Source organism: Xenopus tropicalis, chromosome 3, assembly GCF_000004195.4.
Source record: "Xenopus tropicalis strain Nigerian chromosome 3, UCB_Xtro_10.0, whole genome shotgun sequence".
NCBI classification, from domain to species: Eukaryota; Metazoa; Chordata; class Amphibia; order Anura; family Pipidae; genus Xenopus; species Xenopus tropicalis.
The window spans coordinates 115829502-115853199 of record NC_030679.2 but is presented as its reverse complement, the minus strand read 5'-3'; the positions used below and the strand labels follow the sequence as shown (position 1 = coordinate 115853199).

The window sequence follows — 23698 nt, the reverse complement described above, 5'->3', positions numbered from 1 at the left end:
TGCCTCACCATGGTTATCAATCCTTTAGTTGATTTTACAGGTTAGAAAATTTCAGCCACATAACAATAAAATCTGGGCATGTATTGTGTATCTGGTGATATCCTTGTGGAACCTGCAATGGAAGTCACCTTTCTACGATGTGGTGCCTGCCAACTATTTTATTTTCAGAACATTCTCCGATTTGTATTTTCAGGGCTTTATCCTACAATTTCAGTCTGAATGGTAGTTTTAGATCGTTGCATTTAAATGTACGACCAATATCCGAATGTTCGACAGAAGAAGACTAAAATATGAATGTGTATCTGCAGCTTTAGGCTTCCTGGTTCTGTACTGGATAATCAATGTATGGTAGTGCTGTGTAATGTTTCCCAAACAGTTGCCAAGTTAGCTGACACACTACATATTTCTGAGTCTGATTATATCAAATACATACTACAGCACTCTTGGAGTCTTTTGCTAGGCAGGGGGGCTGTAAAAAAAAAAACAAAAAACCTCTCAATAAGCCCTAAGGGTTGCCATTCTCTCTCTAACAACCAATTTTAGTGCAGTCTGACAAATCCGTCAAATTTATAATAAGGTTAGTGGGCACCAGACGATTAGACATCTAGCAATTTTTCATTGGTCAGAAAATTGATTGGCCAGGATTAAAAACTTGTCATTTATAGAATTTGCCCATTGTTCAATTGTTTGCAGGACCAAGCATGTAGTTTTCTTAACTTTAACTAGACAATATGGCTTGAAATGGTCATTTTTGTTGATGGGCAAATCATACTTTTAAACTATCTTTTCAGGATAAGCTTGGTCCTATGATAATGAAAACGTCATTGAAAGATCTTAACATGTATGGCCAGCTTTACTCTCCCAAAATGTCTGTGACTACTCCCAGTCTTCCTTTAGGGGAGCTGTAACCTATTCCAGTTTGGCTAGGAGCTACAGCTTCCTTTTTGGCTGGCATTATATTATGGCATTGCAGAGATCATGGCAGTCACCACCCACTTTGTGCACTAATGATTTATAAAATAGTATGTAATTGGTGTAATTATTATAATCGGTCATACCTCTATTACAAGGACAGAGTGCAGCCTTACTGCAATGACTCCTGCGCTGTCAGCCAGCTGGAAACCACATTTTATTGATCTTAATATAAAGGTTTCATGCCAGCATGATTTGCCTAAAGGAGTTTATGCCAACGAGGCACCATATGTTTGTGTGCAAAGGCATGTCTTACAGGGGTTCCCCCCCCCTCCCCATATTCTGCAATAGCAGATGTCAGAGGGAAAAAGCAACTCATAGTTTTGTTTGACCCCCTTCTCCATTTCAGTAAATATTTGGATTTACAGATTTTTCTGGGAACTGACATGTCTTAACATAATCTTTTTCATGATACATTTTGCCTCTAGAGTCTGCTAAGTTTATTTGATATCACACTCTAACTCACCCACAATGCAAATGTGTTTTAGCCTTCCTATATGTTGAGATCATCCATTACATGGCCATTTATAATGGTGCTCTGCTATCTGAGTCATGTTCAGATATTGGACCACCATTGGGTTTTCCTAATGGACTTTCAGCCTAGATGTGTTTGCGACAAGACACAGAACTACTGATAGTACTGATACTGCAGTTTATGAAGTAGACTGTATAAAAGGCAATTTATATAATTGCGTGTGGTTGTATAATCTATTCTCTTAATCTACAAAATACTGATGCATGAAGCTTAGATTGGCTGGCAGCTTGCGTGCTGTTGTTGTGTTTGCCCGATCCCAGTTCCTGATGATTCTATGAATACTCTTGTGCTGCCAAACCCTGGATAACTTTAGTGTACCCCATAGTCCAATAAACTTAATGGCTTTGACTTTGTAAACAGACCCTGCTAGTTTTATAAACTCCTGTGAGTTTGCCCTTGGGTTAAGCATTCTTATAGATAACTTCTGGGGGAAGATCAGCCTAACAGTTAAGGCCCAGACCCTACATTTAAAGCCAGTGCCGACATAGTGTTTGATAATTTTTTTTAAAAAAAATTCTCTTATCTGCAGGCTGAGAATCTCCCCCGTGTGGCAGTAGCCTTAATGCCACCAAAGTATGGTCACATAAAATTTTCTCAAGTTTGAGTAATTGGCCAGCAAGGACTCTATAGATTTCTCTCTGCTGTATCTGTAAACATTAGTGAGATATTTGCTTTCATTACCTTAACTGTAGGAAACCAGTAAAAGCTTAATAGTAATTGGTTGCTGTAGATTTACTGGAGTGCTTGGTAAAATAAGCCACTTTAAACCAAATCTGGGAAACTACAGGGTGTTCAGTGTTCCAGTGCTGTTAATAGTGGCCAGACACTTCTCTCTACGTCTTTACCTTTGTGTTGGATAATTTAAAAGGTGAAGTAAAGAGCTGAAGTAATTTTGTAGGCAGAAACCGAAAACTTGACAAGAAAATGGCCATAATGCAGTCACTAGTTGTGTTTTATGAGTTTTTTCCTAGTTAACTTAGCATTAGAGAACAAAAATAGCTAAGTCAGCCCGATGACCTGGCCATTATCGTTAAAAGGAAAACTCAACTGCAAAGTAGGGCACATCTGCAAATCTTCGGTACGGAGAGATTTACCTGCTCCGCGTTGGAGGCAGAGCCAAGATAAATGCCGGCCAGTAGGAAGCATCTGGGTGAAATCCCTGCAACTTTGTGGCAAAAAGCGTTGCGTAAATGCTTAGTATGCTATGGGACATTGGCACTGGGCCACTTATGAGTTTTATTTATCCTTGTACTTTATAAATTGTATCATTGCCATATACATTTGTAGAGCATGCTGTCCAGTCTGTGTGTCAGTGCAAGTCTCATTTATACATGAAAGCAAAGAGTAAAAAGCAGCCTGGGCAAGAGGCTCTCTGACCATAGTGTTGGAATGTCTCAGTTTGATTTACCTCTTGCTGACTCAAGTCTTGCACACAAGTGTTGAACAAGGTAGACTATGAATAACATAATTAATTCTCTCTGCTTCACTGCCATGTAGATCTGAGCCTTGATGCAATCCTGCTCTTCTCTGTCCCTACAGTCTCTTGTAGAAATCTTTCTGTTCTTCTGTACCTGCCTCAGAGCAGCTGCCTAGTAAACAGTTTATATTTTGCTGCCCAACTTATCAGGCTGATAGCAGTGTAGGGTTTGAGCTCCACATTCCCAAGGTTCATTGTAACCATCCCTACAAGTCTACCATTGCTCTTGTTTGAAGCAGTTAAATCAATCTTATTTAATGATGCATACGGCCCTGGTGTTTCCTTCAGCTGTAAATGGATATCAGTCAGGATATGGTTTAAGAGAAGGGGGGAAAATCCTTATCCATAGGAGCTTACAAAGAACTTATTGTTTAGCCCTATTGCAGCCCCTTGGCCAGATCTTGCTCCTGGGTTCTTGCTAGCTGTGCATATTGAATTCAAGTTATCTTGTGATAAGTGATATGTTACAGAAGCATTTTCCTCCACAATGGTCCAGTCAGAATTGAGGAAGACCTTCCGCTTCTTTTTAACCCTTATTCATTACGCAACGTTCTTTTGTGGGGGAAAAATGCAAAAGAGAAATTCTGTTTTGGGCAGTTTATTCTGCAGCTGAGTGTTCGTTTTAAGTAAATATGAACGTTTCCTGAATTTTTATTAAGTGTTCCACACATAGCTCTGGCAGGATGTTTATAGCTCACAAATCTGCATAGAGGCAGAGCTAGAGGCTTATAGGGCCTGGTGTGAAATGTCTGTCTCTCAACCTTTATAAACCTGTATGTGCTGGTGTATGCTGGGGCCTTCAGACCAGTTGTTTTTCTTTCACTCCGTTGGAAATGCTTAAATTATATTGTGCCCATGGGGTCCACTTATTTGCTAGGACCCCAATGTGGTCTCAACCCTTGTGTCTACCTCTTGTCCTGGTCTACAGTAAGAACATGGGCCTTAACTCTAAAATGTCTGAATATTTTTTTCTTTTTACCTTTTTTATTTGAAATTGATGTTGGAACTGCTATACTGTTTCTTTTATCATATAATGTGATTTAAGATTGAAATAGCCACTTATTTGGTTAGGTCGGCAACGGCACATCTTCCCCCAATATGCCCATCTTGAAGTGGGCAATATCAGATCATATTTTCTAGCTGATATTGGTTGTGTAGGCTTGTCAGAGTGCCCCATACACAGGCAGATAAGCTGCCCACTCCGACTGAAGGAGCCAAATCAGTGGCTAAAACCTTTAGCAATTAAAAGCCACTTTTTTCCCATCAATAAAAACACAAAACAAAAAATATTTTATATACATGTAAATAGATATGTGGCCACCTGAATGTCACTTACAGCATTTACCTCTTGCAAGGAAAAAAACAAACCCATGGCAGCTTCCAGTGGCTCCTATTTGCTCCTGTGGGTACCCTATGGAAATTGAAGCCCCTTTTTTATCTGAAACGTTCACCAGTCCAGTTTTTGGTGGACACCTGCGCTTCTGTGTGTTTTGATGGGACAGGAATGTGTTGTGCTTAAGTCTGTGTACAGTGATGCATATAATAGGGTAAATGTTAGACTGTAGAACCCAGTCACTATGCACAGATTTAGCAGCCAGAAGGGTAAGTACTCAGTCGGTGCTGTGTGGGCAGCTTTCTCTATCTAGTATGTATTTCCTCCGGGTACCACAGGCTTCCTCCCACACGCCAGATACACACAGGCAGGTTCCTTGGCTCCTGATAAAACTGACCATTGTATGTGTGAATATGATAAGGACGTTTAGTTTGTAAGCTTCACTGTGGCTGGGACTGATGGGAATTGTGTATAATCTCTGTAAAGCCCTGTGGAATTTGTCAGCGCTGTATAAATAAAGGGTAATAATAATGATAATCACCTCCCACTTTTCCCGTACTGGCAGAACGACTTGCAGATAGGCCCCCCTTTTTAATCCGCTCATTTCCTCCTCTGTGTCTGCTTCTCTTCAAGGCATGTGTACTGATCAAAGGAAGTTAGTTAGCACTCACTGTTTATTTAAGGACAGTCCCTTTTCCCTCCTAGCAAACACAAACCAAGAATGAGGTTTTATAGCGGATACTTAAGTACATAATCAGGGATGGAAAAGTGAGCTGCTAGCTACAGGGAAGGGAAGAAATCTGTTAATTCCATGAAATGTATAACAGACCAGGAGTACCAAATGCCTGGGTACAAGGCAACAAAGTTATACAGTGATACAAATGGGCTGCATGATAATGGTGGGGTTTGAATACCAATGCAAACAGCTTGTTTCAATTTTTAAGCCCTTTTAAATTTGCCACATTAAATACATTGATCTAGGGTTTAAGTGCTTTATAAAAGCCATATCCGAGAGCAGGGATCCCCAACTCTTTATATCTGTGAGCCACATATACATGGAAAAAGTGTTGGGGAGCAACACAAGCATGAAAAAAGTTCCTGGGGGTGCAAATAAGAGCTATAATTGGCTACTAGGTAGTCCCCATGTGGACTGGCGACTTACAGAAAGCTCTGCTTTGCATTATACTTTGCCTCCAAGCCAGAAATTCAAAAATAAGCACCTGCTTTGAGGCCACTGGGAGCAACATCCAAGGGGTTGGGGAGCAACATGTTGCTCATGGGCCACTGGTTGGGGATCACTGTCCTAGAGAAAGACCCAATGGTCTGAATACTCTGGCATCTTGTACAGATTGATAGAGGAACCCTTTGCACTTCTGTGCAAATACATGCACTGCTGTGTGTATATAGACCTCTGTGGCCTAGTAAAATGCCTTGGGGGGCTGCACTGAAGCCGCAATCACTTTTTCCTCCCTTTTCTGTCAGATATGTCCCTGCTGTAAACCAACCCCGCTTTATATAATGTGACATCTGAGTCAATATGACTTGTTTATAGGACTTTGCATTTATTCTGAGGCAATTTCCCCATTTTCATTAATCTGCAAACAGTCTGTGGTGTGATATTTCCTGTATCTTCAGGTTATGCTGTAATAGGAACTCTTTGTGCGTTACTATCACTGGCTGCATGCAAATCAAAGGCAAGTTCGCGCTGTCACCAACATAACGCAGCAAAATTAACTTTTTTTTTTTTATTTTGTTTACTCCTATTATAGTAACTTACAGTGCTGCTTGAAAGTTTTGTAATCCCTTGAAAACCTAGTTAAACAAATAACAAAAATGATTATATTTTGTCATGTATTTATTGAAAGAAAAAGATCAGATAACATAACAGGAGGGGGGGCTGCAAAGGTAAGTAAATGGTGCTCTCAGTATTGGTGTGACCCATTGTGCAGCAATAACAGTAACTAAATGTTTGCAGTAACTGTTGGTCAGTCCTGCACATTGACTCGGATGAATTTTAGCCTCTTCCTGAACAGCTTAGGCTCTTGAAATGTTGTGGAAACCCACCAACATCCTATTGAATTAAGGGCAGTACTATTTTGGCTTAATCTGTCCACAAACATTCTTTCGGTATGCTTCTGGTCTGTCCATATGATTGTTGGCAAACTGTAGACGCTCAGCAGTATTGGGGAAGTATTTGGGGAAGAGCAGTGGCTTTCTCCTTGCTACCCTGCCATACACCCATTGCTGTTCAGTGTTCCCCCGATGGTGACCTCATGAACATCAGCATTCACCAATGTGAGACAGGTCTTCAGTTGCTTAGAAGTTACCCTGGGTTCCTTTGTAACCACTCGCACTATTAACTCCAACTGCAAGATGTCTGTCTTTGATAGTCGCCCGCTTCTGGGTAGGATAATTGTCTTTAGTTTCCTCCATGTGTACACAGTTTGTCTCACTGTTGATTGGTGGAGTCTAAACCCTTTAGAGATGGTCTTGTAACCTTTTCCAGCTTTATGGCTGCTGTGCTATTGCTATTTTTTTTTTTTTAATTGCTTATTCAAAGTAAATGTTTGATTTGCAAACCAATTCCCGGTTTCTAGGGTAATTAACCCCTAGCAACCGTATATGTTTAAATTCTAGACCTGACAGCTGCAAGGAAAAAAAGATAAACCAAATAAAAAAAAAAAACCTAATAAAAACCAATTATTACTGCGTTGTACAATATACTAGAAGTTAATGTTAAACCCTACCCTATCTAATCCACCTTTGTCTGATGTTACATTCTGTGCACAGTGTAGGTATGTACATCTTTAAGCCTGAAGAAGAGATTTAATACTATTTTCTTGAAAGCTTGGAATCTTTACTTAGTCAATAAACAATATCAATTCTACACTATGCACAGAAGTTCTTCAGGCTTTGTTACGTGGACATATTTGTTACAGTTCAGCTTTGAACTCTTGCGTTATTGCTCTTTGTGTTTCAGGAATGAAGTGTTTCAGAGACAACTAGAAAAGTGTCTTTTTCAGTGGTGATTGCAGCTAATTGTATTCCACCCCCTTGAAAGTTGTGTACAAAGGAGAGGAAGTTGTACAGAGGTGCTACAATCCTCACAGCTGTTGACTCAAAGCAAAGTATTAGCTATTTCCGGTTTCTTTCCAATTGTGGCTTCACTCTGTGTGTGTGTTTTGTAAAGCTTTCAGAATACATCTGAACCCCTTTCATGTCTGTGCAGAAAGCCAAAGTCTCATGTTGAAATGGTTTCTGTGTATGGTTGTATGCCAAGGTGCTGACAGTTCTATAGAAAGCACTAATAGTGCAGAGGTGTATTTGTTTTGCACCAAATCCATAACTTATGTACAATTCAGATATGAGCCATGTCAACCAAACTGCAACCCCTGTGACAAAAAAAACTAGAGCACTCTTTTTAAACTTGAGTGACCTAGAAGGCCAAACTCTGTGCCGGCCCAATCTGTCCAACAGGGACTTCGTTTGAAGTAATTGTACCAAATAATAGGGTTAGACCTGTTTCCATTAGTTCACTGTTGATTCAATTTGTATTGATAACTGTACTTTTTTTTTTTTTTTGACTAGGGTTTGGTTTTGTCTGAAAAAAAAATACTACTCTGCTTTCCAGCTTAATTGCAGGAAATTACTTTGTTTCACATTTTCACTGTGATTAAGCCAGATTGACTTGGTGCTGATCCAAATATTAGGCAGTGGGAAGGCGTTTTTTGGAGATTTGTCGCCCACGGTAGTGCTGATGTACTGCTAGCAACAAATCTAGTGTACCGGGGCCCTAACTGTGATATACTGTGGTATAAAACATTCACTCCAACTGAGATCCCAGTGTAATCTTCTTAGCTGTGCAAATGTTGCACTGTCTGTGATCTCTTTCACAAAGAGCCAATTCATGTTCCGTATCTTTGGCAGTTTTAGTAGCAGGTAACTGATAGCATTGTGTCAGAATCCGGTGCACAACATTTTTCTGCAAGCCTGGCATTTGGCAAAGATTTAACCAGTTGCAAAGGCTCCAGATTTAACTGAAAAGAAAGAGAATAAATACATGGGGGGGTGCTTCAAGTTATTTGTAAATATAAATGTAGTTGCATTTTTTTTTTTTTTTTTTACTCCCGTTGCTTGAAGAGACAGAACCTGCAGTGCACAATGTAGCATAAGTTGGCCTTGAACGCTTCTAAACAGGTCTGTTAATCCTGCTTCATTGTTATGAAAAAGTCCGAGCTGGCAGGGCAGAGAATAGAAAGGGGACAGATGGATACTTTCAGTTGCAGTTATATATCTAAATAACTTTAAAATGTTTGTTGTTTATGTCTATTTAAAAGTTGCTTAGAATAACCTATTTTTTCTTTTAAAAGGCAAAATGTTACTTTGGGTTCACATCCCCTTTAATGCACAGCCTGGGGGCAAGCTCTGACAAGTCTAACTGTAGCCCTGCTAATAGGCGTAGTGAAATGCGTGGGCAAGTCTTGTGATCCCTGTTTGTGTCTTTCACGTCTTGTGTAATTGTTTTGACAAAACGTGTCAACTCTTTCCGCTCATATCTCTTCCAGTAATCCAGAGACCCATTTTATCAAAGGCAGAATATTTCCCTTAATCATAGCAAAATAACAAGTAGTGGCTCTTATAGATTTCTGCCACACACAGAGTACTGCTAAAGAAGTGCTAGAGGGGTTATATTGATCACTGTGTAAAGTATACAGATTCTACTACCTTTTTATCTGAAGAGATGTGGGCATCCAATGAGGTTAAAAGAGACTAGTGCTTATAGAGAGTTTGAGGCTTTTTAAGAAACTCAGGGCTCTTGGGCTCAAAGCAATGCACAGGTAAAGGCTGATGCCAGTGTAGGGGCCGAGGATCAGCCCTGTCCGGCATTAGCCTTAGGGCTCTGGCACACGAGGAGATTTGTCGCCTGCGTTTTTTCCCCCTGGCGCTTTGGCGACAAGTCGCCACGACAATACCCACGAAGAGATTTCATGCGAGTTGAGCTCCAGGCGATCTGCTACCCATGGTACCACTCAACAGTTAACCCCCCCCCCTCATGTTTACTCAAGTCGCTCAGAAAAGGGTCTGTGTGCGATTTGAAACAGCAGGCTATTTGAAGTAGCCTTGTATGTTTTGACGCTGGTGATTTCCATTGATTTCCATCTTGTTGCTCGTCTTGTCGCCAAATCGCTCTTTTAAAAATCGCCGGCGACAAATCTCTTCGTGTGCCAGAGCCCTTAAGTAAGAGGGACTAGAAGGCTACTGATATTGGCACACTTAGTACTATGTTTATCTACGTGAAGGATTTTTCCCCCTATCTAAGCAAATTGGACTTTTTTTTTTTTTTTTTTTTTTGTTTCCTCTGCATCATCTAGATTGGAGCTGTCCAACTGGAGACCCGCGGGCCAGATGTGGCCCTCCAAGGGATATTTATGGCCCCCAGTCTGCTTAAAGGCTCTATAGACTTCACTGTGTGACATCATTATTTTATTAAATCCAGCCCCCGAACATGATATATGAACAATAACTGGCTCACTACATGTAACAAGTTGGATAGCGCTAATCTAGATCCGTTATTCCCTACCAGTAGCTCTCAAGCAACATGTTTCTCGCCCCCCACTTGGAGGTTGCTTCCCACCTTGGCAGGTGTTTATTTTTGAATGTCTGACTTGAAGGTAAGTTTTGGAGGTACAAAGTCTGTGCTTACTGCCAAACCAAGCCTTCTGTAATGTGTGTCGGACTACATTGGGCTACCAAATAACCAATCGCAGCCCTTATTAGTCACCCCCTAGGGATCTTTTTATACTTTAACTACACTTGCATTTAAATGGTTAGGGACCCCTGACCTAGAGTATAGTTATGATACATTTCTTCCTTAGATAAAGATCCATATTGCCGTTTACGCTGATCATTCTGTATTTTTCAAAGTTGGGAAATCTGATTGACATCGATGTTGAGATATTCTAGGCATTCTCCCTTGGGGTAAACTAAATGTCTTGCTTTCCTCTCTTTGTCGCTCTTATACTCTCAACTGAACCCTGGCTGAACAGCCTGTGCTGGTTAAAAGGAAAGCAAACAACCCCCAGCCTAGCAAGAAGGCTGCCAATTTAATCTAAGGGAAATGCCTTTCCCTGACCCCAAAGTTGCTAGTGTTTATAATTTCATTGGTCAATCACACTCTTCATTTTATAGAAGAAATAGTTTGTGTTTTCTTTAGAAAAAATATTTATTTCAAAAACCCTGTTCTTTGTTAAGGGAATAGGCCCTCCTTTGCATTTGAAACTAGCTGTTCATCAATTTTTAATGTAGATTTGACTCTCCCTCTGGGACACAATGGAAAGATGTGGGATTTCCACAGATAAGCAAATTATCAAAGTGAGGTTACATCCATTATGTTCAATTATTTTAATATAGGTTTTCCACAAAAGTTCATGTTATCTTCAGTCATGTGGGGACACAGCTAAAACAAAAAATGCATGTAGCAGGGCACCAGTGATTTACTACATCTTTGACATTTGTGCCCTCATCTGGCATAGAATATATGGTCTGCTTGGTGTTTTGGAAAGCAGCTTAATGCAGGTAGCATTGCCATCACATTCTATCAGTACTCGCCAGACATAAAGTTCCCAGTGCTCTGTGGCTAGAGGTGCATGTTGCATGGCTAGTTAGGCTTATGGCATACTAAGCCTTTTTTAAGCAATAGGCACCTAATACTTGATTTCACCTGGATTTCACCTGCTTACCTGGTACACGGCAATGGGGGCAATTTTGAGATTTAAGGTACCCACAGACCACCCCAGTGGTCTGGAAGTCTGCCCCAAATGCAAGTGGAACTCTCAGTATTTGACATTCCAGGTCTATCTGTTTAGAAGGGCTTCATTAGGCAGAAATTTGGAAGTCAGAGTAGAAGAGCAGTTGGAGAGGAACTGAAAAGAAAGATAAACGAATAAAAGAACTACATTTTTTGTTGTTGTTGCTGAGGTCTGTGACCCTGACAACCAGATAGCATTTTTATTTTCGTATTTGGAATACTACTGCTTAAAAAGAACAGCAAAATTAAAGAATGATAACCAGTGAAAAAAGCTGATGATAGGCAAATATCCCCTTTAAATGCATGAAGCTTGGTTTGCTGTATCATTTTTTTTAAGAACTAGAGGAGGTTGTTCCTGAACCACATCAAGCAGACAGAAGTATATTAATAGCCTACAGCTTCTAGTTTCTGTTTTAGTACATGGTTGGGGCTAAAATATACCTTCGCTTATTTTCTGGCCTTGGCTTTGGTCCTGGTGGAGCCCTTTGTTTCCAATCTGTCAGTGAGCTCCACTGACTCTTTCTCTGTATGACATTTTAATAGGTTCCAGACAGGGACATGAGCATATAACAGATAACCATCCCCTAAATGGAAAAATATGAACACCTCTTCTCTGTGGTTTCATCTATGCGCTTATTGTGGCTGACCTGCCAGAGTCCAACCAAGCGATGAAATGTCATTATGGGATATAGTTACCATCCTCAAGATGATCCCACTGTGTTTGGCACATTAACAGGGCTCTAAGGAGCGATTTCAATTGGTGCTGCTGCTTGTAGCATTTATAGCAAACACCCAACACAAAGTGTTTAAATGGGAACTAGAGGAAATTGAGGTGTTCTATTCACTTAAACTGACTGTGCATCAGTTTAGGGAAATAGCACAGGAAACGACTTCAGAAAACGAAGCAACACATATGCCTTCCCACAGGCAATCCACTTTATTGCCAGTAAAAAGACATTTTGGGGAGATTAGTTTTCCACGGTAGCAGAGATTTATCCCAGGGCGACTAATCTCTCCATGGGCCATCAGTCACCCTTAACAATAAAGCTGGATATACAGCTATATAAAGATCTGCTCCTTTGGTGTCGCAAGCAGATAAGCTGCAGACTCTGAAGGAGCCAAATCGGCACTCCTGCCACAGTATAAGGTGCTTCTTCCCTTCCATACACTGATATTCTAAGACAAGTTGAAATGTTCTTGATTTATTTACATTTTTTTGGTTTTTCAGTTATTTAGCTTTTTTGTTCAGCAGCTCTCCAACTATCTGGTTGCTAGGGTCTTGTTTAACATAGCAACCAGGCAGTGGGTTGAAAGAGAATGGATTATGAATATAAGGGGGCCTGAATAGAAAAATAAGGAATAAATAATAAAATCGTAAACAAATAGCAGTAATAACAAATAATTAAGACCAGTTGCAAAGTTGGTAGGGGTAGGATATTCAATTACATTAAAAGTTAACTTAAAAATGAAGAAGGCAGGGCAACATTTTCATGTGATTTAAAGGGGTGGTTCACCTTTATTTTGTGAAAAATTGTCCTTTCACCCTGTGATCCCTCTGCCCCATTTTTTATTTCTAAAAGTTCAGCTACATAGGAATGTACAGCTGTGGCATTCACTTGTGATTTCTTCTATGTGCTGCAAATTCTTTGCCCTTCCTAATCTGTCTTTGCAGCTGTATATGCACTGAGAGAATCCCTTCCAATGAATGTGCAAAGGAATATAGTGGTAGCTCTTGTTGGCGATATGGGAACCAGAACTGGAAACCCACAGTGTTGCTTCTGTATAGCAGTTGTTACATCAGTAGCTGCAGTACCAAAGTGTCTGTAGCTATTGCAACTTGACATTTGGTGCTCAGGAGGCGCTGCCCTCAGGCACAAAAAGCAAATGAGTGAAGCCCCTCTGTGCAGCACCCATATGCCCACATTCTCCTAGTGGAAAAGGCACAGGTTACATAGGTTACAGGAGCTTTGTTTATATAAACTATAGTAGCCTTTCTGAAGCAAAAGCCATATTTACCAGTGCAGGGCTACAGTACATTATACTTGAATTACTTTGAAACTTTCATTATTTTTTGGTGTTACGTTTCCTTTGTCGGGAACACTATAAACTGCACTATTTCATATTAAATGAGTGCAAGTATAGAACTTTAGTTGGAGTTCATACAAAGTACTTTTAAAAGGACATGGTTCTATTCAGCAGCTGTTTAACTGATATTAAGAACTATTCTGCCAGTACCGACACTTAAAATGGGCCATTACCGCTGTAGCTGTAGCAGAGAGGGCCGGTGTTATGTGACTCTTCATATTTTTTGGACCTGATCTGTTGCCTTTTCTGCCCACAGACTGTTTGTCTCATCTACCCATTTATTTCCTCTCTGGCATAGGACATACATTAAACCAAATGGCCACAGCCAGGAAAAACTTACAGGTCTCATGAAATCACCTCATATATATTTCTCGACAGCAGAAGACACTTTAGGTGTGGCTTGGTTATTATAATTGCAATTTTCACTTTTTTTTTTACTCTCTCTCCCCATGTCGGGGCAAGCCAATTCATATAATATATACCATAGTAGAAGGAGGACACACGCAGTCATCCTCCGCCTGGGTGCCGGGTATTTGAATGGGAAACACAATATAGGATCGTTTCAAAACGTTGATTTCGCACAAATAATTTTTTTTTTTATTATTCCTGTGAATGCTGAGTTGTGTACACACACACACACACACACACACACACACACACACACACACACACACACACACACACACACACACACACACACACACACACACACACACACACACACACACACACACACACACACACACACACACACACACACACACACACACACTATATATATATATATATATATATATATATATATATATATATATATATATATATATATATATATATATATAATGTGTGTGTGTGTAATTCTAGATATGTGCATAATAATGTGTGTGTGTGTGTATAATATATAGATATAGAATTACCAGGAACCAAGGGACTTATTTAAATAAAAATTTGTATTAAGTGAAAATATGTGTACAATCCATGTTTAAGACCCTCTTTGGGACCTTTTTCTAATGTATGTATTTTGTACCTTGGTTGCTGCTCATTTTTACATATTTTAAATATATTTATATTTAATATAATATACACATATCTAGAATATAATACATATTCTACTGGTATGGGACCTGAGGGGTTTCCTGTAATTTGGATCTCCATAATTTAAGTGTAAACATTTAATTAAACCCAGTAGGATTGTTTTGCCCCCAATAAGGATTAATTATATCTTAGCTGGGATCAGGTACAAGTTGCTGTTTTATTATAACAGAGAAAAGAAAATCATTTTTGCTTATAGTGGAGACTGCCATCCCATGTTTCGGAACTTTCTGGTAATGGGTTTCTGAATAATGGATGTTTACAGGGTAACCCTTTTGAAATAAAAAATAACAAAAGTGGTATAAAGGTGATACCTTTATTGGCTAACTAAGATAATCATAGCAAGCTTTCAGAACATTTTAGTTCCTAATCAGCTTGAAAATGGAACTAAAATGTTCTGAAAGCTTGCTATGATTATCTTAGTTAGCCAATAAAGGTATCACCTTTATACCACTTTTGTTATTTTTTATTTCAAAAGGGTTACCCTGTAAACATTTTTGACTGGCTAACACGGTACATCACCTTTTCCTGAATAATGGATGAGACACACATACACACACTCACTCACTCACTCACTCACTCACACTCTCTCTCCTTAGTTTTGGGTGGTAAATGCCCAGCAGAATGGAATGTTAATTCTAGGACCATGGAGGAACAGTTAAATTGCTGGTCTGGTGATTGTCCTGCCACAATACAGACAGAAGCAGACTGGCAGAATCTTGTATGGTTTTCAGTCCAGGAAACCTCAAATCATCTGCTCACGACTCTGTTTTAACTTTTTTTTTTTTTTTTTTCCCTTCTTTTTTGCTTGGCTAGTCGGCAGCTGAACCTTGATTTGCCAGAAGCAGATGGTTTGGCATAACTAAGGGATGCAGCAATGAGTCTAGCAAAACTTAAAATAAATACAATATATAAAAAAAAAAAATTCGGAAAAATAAGAAAAGTGAGTTTTTCTTTTTCCCCCTTTGCCTTGTTTTGCAGGCTACAAAGTCGGTAGTAATCTAGATAAGGACCAATGATCATACCTGTCTTTCTGCTATACCGCGTATGTGTATGTATATATAATATCATTAGGGAGGCAGATTATTTGTGAGGTTGCAGTTCTGTGTTTTTGTGCAAGCCTCTAAGCCCTTCTCTTCTCTCTCTTTCTGGTTTCTAAACCACTGACTGTTGCTAGTGATTGTATTGCTTAGCAACCAGATTTGGTCTACATGGTGTCTCCATATGATCTGCATGATAATCTTAGTTGACAATAAATAGTGTAACGAATAGGGATGATAATTGACAAGGGGACCAGTCCAGCCATTAAGCTGAAGTTGACAAGGCACTTGGGGTATCGGGTGATTCTCCACCATTAGCTTTAGTTATGGAATAAACGGCTCATTGTACAACAGCAGGAGCCATCCAGAAAACTGTGTCTGGCCAACTGACTGATAACCATGGAAAAATGAAGGATCTATTTGTAAAATCTTCCGTTTGTATATTCCCATGGGAATCTCTGTTCAGCTCTTTAACCTCACTTCAGTCATGGATATAAATAACTTACTTTTTGGATTGTTATGCCCTCTTTGCTTTTTAGTCTGTGTCAGAACTGCAGCCAGTCTTCCAGGGAATACACAAAGGCTCCCTCTGGCTGATAAAGTGATGTATAGGGAAGGATGTTGCAATATATGCTGTATAATGAGCCTGGCCAGCTCTTGAGCACTTAACACTTGATGTGAAGGACCAAAGCACAGATGTTCTCCTCTTGACCCTTGTGCATAGCTCCTAGGAAAAGGACCCGTGCTTTGTCAGTCCTTGGAAACGACTTTAACATTTGTCATATTGGGTTTTTTTTCACCCATCTTTTTTGTTATAGCAGAAGCAGCTCTGCCACTGGGAAGTCTTATAGTTACTAATGGCCAGGGGCTCGACAGGCTACTGTGGTGTTACTTTTCCTTTTTTATATATCCAGCTGTAGGGTACAGCCTCCTAATGAATACAAAAGGGCCTCCCATGTTGGCCGAATGAAGAAATACATTCTTTCCAGTATCATCCGGGTTGTGAGAGGAATGGCCTTTTTGAAGTATTTCTGCTATTGCTGGCATTTACATTAAAAATGTTGGGAAGCTCGCCGACTAATAGCATGGGGCATATTTCCTTAAGTGCTTCTCAAATTAAATCTCTTCCATAAGTTTTCACGTGATAAACCTTTTTCTCACTGAATTGATTCTGGCCCAATATGTGAAATCAGTGATATGCAACTTTTTATATGTAGTGGGCAAATCCTACTCATGCCACATATCTGCATGGCCCTTGAGGGCCACATCACACTCATGGGCTTTCTGTTGGGTAATTCGGTTCCAAATGACACTTTCTTTGGGCTGATTTATTGATCAGCAGCTGCTGACTGCCCCGAGCAGATATGTTTTGGCATATAAATCACGCTGAAATACATACATGTGTTATTGCTTGTTAAAATACAAATAGACCATCGGAGGTGTTTTTAAAGGCTCTGCCCGTCATCTGTCTGTAATTAGCTGCACGCGGTAGATCAGACTAATGCAACAGGCAAATAGGCGCACAGTGCTGGCCCAGGCTAATGACATGCTGTTATATTACTTTGAGCAAGCGCTAAACTTGCAACCCAGTGGCACCTTGTGTACCCTCCGCTTCAGTTTATAACAGTGGCACTCTCTGTTTTTCCAGTTCATTTTTCGTGTCCTTCCTGGGCACAGATTTGAATGGGCTTGTGTAGAGGTAATATGCAATTACTGCTATACAATGGTGCCCGTAAGACTTACCTCTTTATATTAATCAGGCCTAATGTTATACTTTCTCTTTTGCAAAAGACTTGAGTTATGTTGTGTGAAACTACTACCCCCCCCCCCCCCTTATACTGCTAGTAGATGATTCTGGGTAGATCTTACAACAGCTGAAGAGTCCAGGGCTTGACATCTGTAATAAGAACTTTTTTGTGCTATTTGAAACTTCTCTTGTTTTTTTGCCACGTAGACTTCCAGAAATAACATCAACACACTGTCATTTATCTGTCCTGGGCCAGCCTAGCCACAAGTATGTTCTACTTTCAACTTGTAGGCAAAGCCTTGTGGTCGGCCTGCTGCATTAAAATGCCCACCTTTTTTTCAGGAGCCTTTTTAAGTCTCCCTCCTTAATCAAAATAAGATATTCTCTCATTGCTGGGTTTAGAAAGAAAAATCTTGCCCTATATCTTGCCAAGATTAAGTGGTATAATGCCTTTATAGTGCAAGTTATTGCGTAGAATTGTGCCACGCCATAGGGTTGGCCCAGATGTGCTTCTACAGCTCGATGGGGTTTATTCTGTGTTCACTTTCCCAGGTACTAAAGGGGGTAACTAGTGATGAGAATTTATTTTATGAATTTATTGTTTAAGGTTTAGTTCTTATCACTTACACCTTCCATTTGCCTACCAGTTGCTTCCTGGATACTCTTTGTGGGTCGTGGGTTGCTATCTGCAGTCCACCAATCAATTTTAGTGGTTCTTTCCTTTATCCTTTGTTTTCTTTAGTATGTTATACAGGGGTTCAACTCATCTTGCAGCTTCAAGATTGTTTAACGCTCTATTGTTTCCTGGTAGTGTGTTCACAAGATTTCCTATAGCCCGCCTATCTTGAAGGTGAATGATCTAGCACCCAAGGAAGACAGTCTCCGCTATCACTGGCAATGTTGCCACTTGTGGAATTATTCAGAGATGCTAGCTCCTTCATTGTTGCGCTAAAAAAAACCCAACAAAACAAGATTATTCATTTGTGTATAGATTTATTTAATAAGGACTGTGAATATTAAGCTGCTGAGTTATATAGATTTATTTCTGTACATGCCCTTGAGTTTTCTGTACGACCTGTAATAAAAAAAAACTGAAATATAGGCCTTCTTATGGCATTTGATTTCTAGGCAATTAAATAATGTATCTGTAAGCCCTTATTAAAGGTGGAATGAAATCAAGTTTAAAAAGTTAAATGTGAAACGAGTTTCAGGCAGGGATGAGTATAAACTGATCATTTTTTTTTTAATAAAACTGCTCACGTTGCTTGCACTTATTCATTGATCGAGGGCTAACCATGAAGCCTTGTTCAGAAAATATGTTGAGCTGAAGTCTGTAACTGTGCAGCACAATTTCAGACTGTGATGAATCCCCCTGGGACGCTCTGCAGGCATCGAGCCAACTTCTCTATAAACCAGGCCTTATTTTTAAGTCCGTTTTGTCCAGTGCACACTACTCTCTCTGGCAGGAGTTTGTCTTCATTAAAACTCAAAAACACAACACACACTCTTTCAGTTGGGCTTCTGGAAAGCAGCCAGTGTGACCCATAACAGCTGTACCACAAACCTTAACCCTCTAACGGCTGGACAACGTGTCAAGCCTTTAAGGCATGCTCTGTTCTTGGATAAATATATACGGCAAAAAAACAAACCAGACTTCATTTGTATTTGCACAGAATTCCCTGCAGGGACAGCAGAAATTTTTCAGAAGCATGACATTTTCCTTCTCGGTGCTTCATGTAGACTTCTTGATCTATTGCATGCTGCACAAATAGCCTGCTATCAGACTGTAAAGGTGGCCATAAACGGGCCGATAAAAGCTGCCATAGGACTACCTGATTTAGAGCCTATATCTGGCTGAGAATCGGCAGATTTAAAAATGCATTGAGGCGAGAAGTACATCGGCTCATTGATGCCATCCTCACCCTGACATCCTACATTCCATCACTGTGATTAGATTGTTTTGCCCTCTGCCCAAACTTGTGGATTAAATCAATAATACCCAACACAAAGGTGGGCTTATCAGGAAAAGATCCACTTGTTTGGTGAGATCACTATATATCAGGGTATGGCCTCCTTTAAAAAATGAATTCAACTCAGTGTTTCTTCAGTAGTTTTGTTAAACCGTCTACATTAGCCTCAATTGGGGCCTGCAGTGAGTGCCACTCCAGCCATTACTGAACCATAATTTAGTACACCCTTCAATGACCAGAGCAAGTCTTCATTTTTTTTTTTAAGCTATATACTATAACATAAAGCTACAAGGTATCTTATTACTACTTTTCCTTACTCACACCTTGAGTAAAATCAGGGCTAGGGGTTTTCAGATGCTGACTTCTTAATATAATATGATTTGTTTATTTTTAACCAATATTAACATAATTTCTCATTCTGCTTCTACAGATGCAGCAGTTGTTCTATGAGAATTATGAACAGAACAAGAAGGGCTACATCCGAGATCTTCATAACAGCAAAATTCACAGAGCCATCACTTTACATCCCAATAAAAACCCTCCCTACCAGTACCGCTTGCACAGCTACATGCTGAGTCGCAAAATAGCAGAGCTCCGGTATCGTACGATCCAGCTGCACCGGGAGATTGTTCTTATGAGCAAGTACAGTAATGCAGAAATCCATAAAGATGATATGCAACTGGGGATTGCTCCATCTTTCATGCGGTTCCAACCACGCCAAAGAGAGGAGATTCTGGAGTGGGAATTTCTCACTGGCAAGTATCTGTATTCAACTGCTGATGGACAACCTCCTAGACGAGGAATGGATTCTTCCCAAAAGGAGGCTCTTGATGACATTGTAATGCAAGTTATGGAGATGATAAATGCCAATGCCAAGGTTCGAGGTCGTATTATTGACTTTAAAGAAATCCAGTACGGATACCGTAGAGTTAATCCAATGTATGGTGCAGAATATGTCTTGGATCTGCTTCTTCTCTACAAAAAGCACAAGGGTAAGAAAATGACTGTTCCTGTCAGGAGACATGCCTACCTCCAACAGACATTCAGCAAAATTCAGTTCATGGAACATGAGGAGATTGATGCTAAAGCGCTGGCGAATAAAATAAATCAGGAATCTGGTTCCTTCTACTTTTTGTCAAATTCTCTTAAGATGTTTGTTCCCTTTCATCTCACTGCATCGAAGACTGAACATAAAGAGCCCAAAGAAACCAAGGTGAACATCCTGGTTCCCCTCTCTGGCCGATTTGATATGTTTGCCAGGTTTATGGCCAACTTTGAGAAAACCTGCCTCATCCCAAATCAAAATGTGAAGTTAGTCATTCTACTTTTCAATTCTGACTCCAATCCTGACAAAACCAGGCAAGTTGAACTCATGAGAGATTACCGTGTTAAATATCCCAAAGCAGATATGCAGATCTTACCAGTGTCTGGAGAGTTCTCCAGGGCTTTGGCTTTAGAAGTTGGATCCTCGCAGTTTCGAAATGACTCTCTGCTCTTCTTTTGTGATGTGGATTTAGTTTTCTCCACTGAGTTTATACAACGATGCAGGGCAAACACCATTTTAGGGCAGCAAATATACTTTCCAATTATATTTAGCCAATATGACCCCAAGATTGTTTATGCTGGAAAAGTCCCCAGTGATAACCATTATGCTTTTACTCAGAAGACTGGATTTTGGAGAAACTATGGCTTTGGCATCACCTGTGTTTATAAGGGAGATCTTTTACGTGCTGGTGGCTTTGATGTTTCCATTCAAGGATGGGGACTAGAGGATGTTGACCTTTTCAACAAAGTGGTACAAGTAGGTTTAAAGACCTTTAGGAGTCAGGAGGTTGGAGTCGTTCACATCCACCATCCGGTGTTCTGTGACCCAAATCTCGATCCTAAACAGTACAAAATGTGTTTGGGTTCCAAAGCCTCTACATATGGGTCAACTCAGCGCCTGGCTGAGTTATGGCTTGAGAAGAATGACCCAATGTTTGGCAGAACCACTCACACAAATGAATCTGTGAGGACAGCCTAATAATCCAGCACTGCTGGGGGACCTTTGAACTGTTTCATAATCTAATTTATTTTTTCAAAATTATTTTAATAGTCAAGACTGTAGTGTTTGATAGAAATCATGCCTTTCTAAAGAAAAAAAAAACAAAAAAAAAAACGTGATCAGTATTTGCCTTTCAGCCGTTGCAATATGACAACTTGAAGTCTCATGAACAAATCTTTTATGTTTATCTTTTTTAAATTGCATTCCATGTTTTCATTGCTGCATTTATTTGCCATCATGGTCAGGCCAGTCTCTTATACACCTTTGTCGAGGCCTTGCATTGTACCTACAGGAACATATATATATTTGCTACATTTCAGCCCTCAAACTAGTAAACCTTACTTTTATAAATATAGACCCCGCCTCCCCCTAAATACTGTCGTAGTTTTTATTTTTACACAGCCTTAGACACTCTGAAATCCCTTGTGTCAGCACATGAAGTCAAATAACAGGATTCTACCCTTCCATGTTTTTCATTACTATTAGTATGCCAGTAACAGAATGTTTCCCATTAACAGATATTGCTGGTCATGTCCCAGGGTAACCTGCATTCAACTGGCGTAGATTTTATATTTGACAAAAAGTGAGCAAGCACTGGCCCTTTAGCCAACTTTTGTCTGAGTGTGCTTTATTCATGTTTTCCTTATCAGATATGGTTATTAGTATTGTAATTTATATAAGTCATGGTTTTTTTGGTTATTTAAGCATTTCTTGTGCATAACCATTATGTACAAGGAATTTCCAAGGCTTTATTTTATTATTGTGTTTGTATAATTGTGATCAAGCTGTGGTACATTGCAGGATCTGCCTGTAAAGTAAGCAAATTGAAGAGTAGCCTCTCGATTTAGGAATATACAATGTTTCGATTGTTTACAGAAGGATTTGCCTAGGTAGGAGTCCTTCATATAGTAGCCACATACTTATATACAGATATGTATTGCCACCCCCTGGCATTAAGTTAATGCAAGGTTGTTAATGATTCTCTTCTTGCACTGTTCAACCAAACAATCACAGGGGCAGGGAAACTGACTTGGCTATAATATAATATGAAGAGTGTCCCTTGTTAGTTCGCCATTGTCAGCCAAGTGGAGACCTGCATCCTGAAGCTGCCCATGCATGTAAAGATTTGCTTATTTGGCCAGGAAGCTAAATGAGCAAGTTTCTAAATGTTCATTGGCCAAAGTCTGCTCATGTAAGTGTGCAACCACTGGGCCAACAACTGGAAAACCTGGTGTGGGGGGGAGTCTGCCTGTGTAGTGCAGTCAGGCACAGACCTACTGTTATCTAAGTGATTTGTAGAACTTTACTATCAAAATGCAATTGTTTTGGTCCCACGTGAGCTGACAATCTGCCATTAATGGCTGAATTAGCAGCCAAGGTCTTCCTTTGTGTAGCAGCTTCTAGTGATAACATATACACATTGCTATGCCCCGCCACTGTCTGAAGGGCTACTTCCTAAGCTTTCCTCTTTTCATTAGGAGACATGTTTCTGCTGCTTGACTTCTCTTTCAGGAGTCCTGCTTGCTGCCCAATCCTGTTCTCATCATGTCTGCTGGAATTCTACCACTCTGATGGGATTTCAGTAAAATACCTTATTATAAGACCAAATACTTCCAACATTCCTGCAATTACCAACAACCCTGCCTTTGTCAGATATAGCCATTTAAACAGAGAAAAACTATTTTACAATGTGCCTTATTTCATTTGTAGACAGACGTCATTCTCTACAGCGCTCTGGAATCATCCAATATCATGCTGGCCATCTGAGCTTCTCTATGGGGAATGTATTTGAGATGCTACTTGCAAACACTGAATAGAAGTTCTGTATTTTACTTGTATCATACATTTTTTTTTTCTTTCTTAATGCTGTTCTTTTGTCAATGTCTTGCGGTGCCTTAACTATTCTGGCGCTGAGGTTTGAACCAAATGCAGTACTTAAGCTCAAAAAAAAAAAAATATTTTTTTGAGCTGTCAACTTTTTCAGGTCTCATAAATCTCCTTTTTCATTGGTAATGTTTATATTTCGGGGTGGGGTGAGTAGATACGAACAAAGTTTTTAAATTATTGTTTTTATTTGACCATTACATCCCTCCCAGAGGCACAATGTCTTGATCATGTAAAATGTTTAATAAATAAAATGTTCACTGAAATGTAGTTTATTCTGGTGATTATACAGTTATAAAGCGAAGGCATGTTTCAGGATTGTTAAATAAGCCCCATTCAGATCTTTATACTGCCCGTCTCCTGGTGGATCCCCAAAGAACAAAGAAACGGATTCTATGGCACCGGTTTTGAATTGTCAGTACCATAAAATCTACAATCTCTAGCACAATAAGGGTTAAAGGGGCAGTAAACACTGATATAAAAATTGAAAGTTGTATGTGTCCCTTGCTATTCTAACTGCTGGTTCTGACTCCATGTACCTTTTGAAATAATGTAACCAGTGTCGGCTCTCTGGAATCTTCTGCCATTCCCACAATACAAAATACACAAGGCAATCACAGATATGTGCAGGGTATTGTGGGAATTGTAACTCCAGCACCCCACTTTCCCTCTGCTTCTGATGTTACCCCCATATTTACTGATGCAGAGCAG

General features: G+C 39.8%; 1 protein-coding gene across 2 annotated transcripts in view; it reads left to right on the top strand.

Annotated features, from left to right (window-relative positions):
* Positions 1-23253, top strand: part of chsy1 (chondroitin sulfate synthase 1) — a 37312-nt gene extending 14059 nt beyond the window's left edge. The window contains exon 4 of one of the 2 annotated variants that reach the window (XM_031897498.1): positions 19490-23253. In XM_031897498.1, the coding sequence (XP_031753358.1) occupies positions 19490-21082 (1593 nt within the window). In that variant the 3' untranslated portion in view covers positions 21083-23253. 2 annotated transcript variants of the gene reach the window in all.
* The last annotated feature ends 445 nt before the right edge of the window (positions 23254-23698 follow it).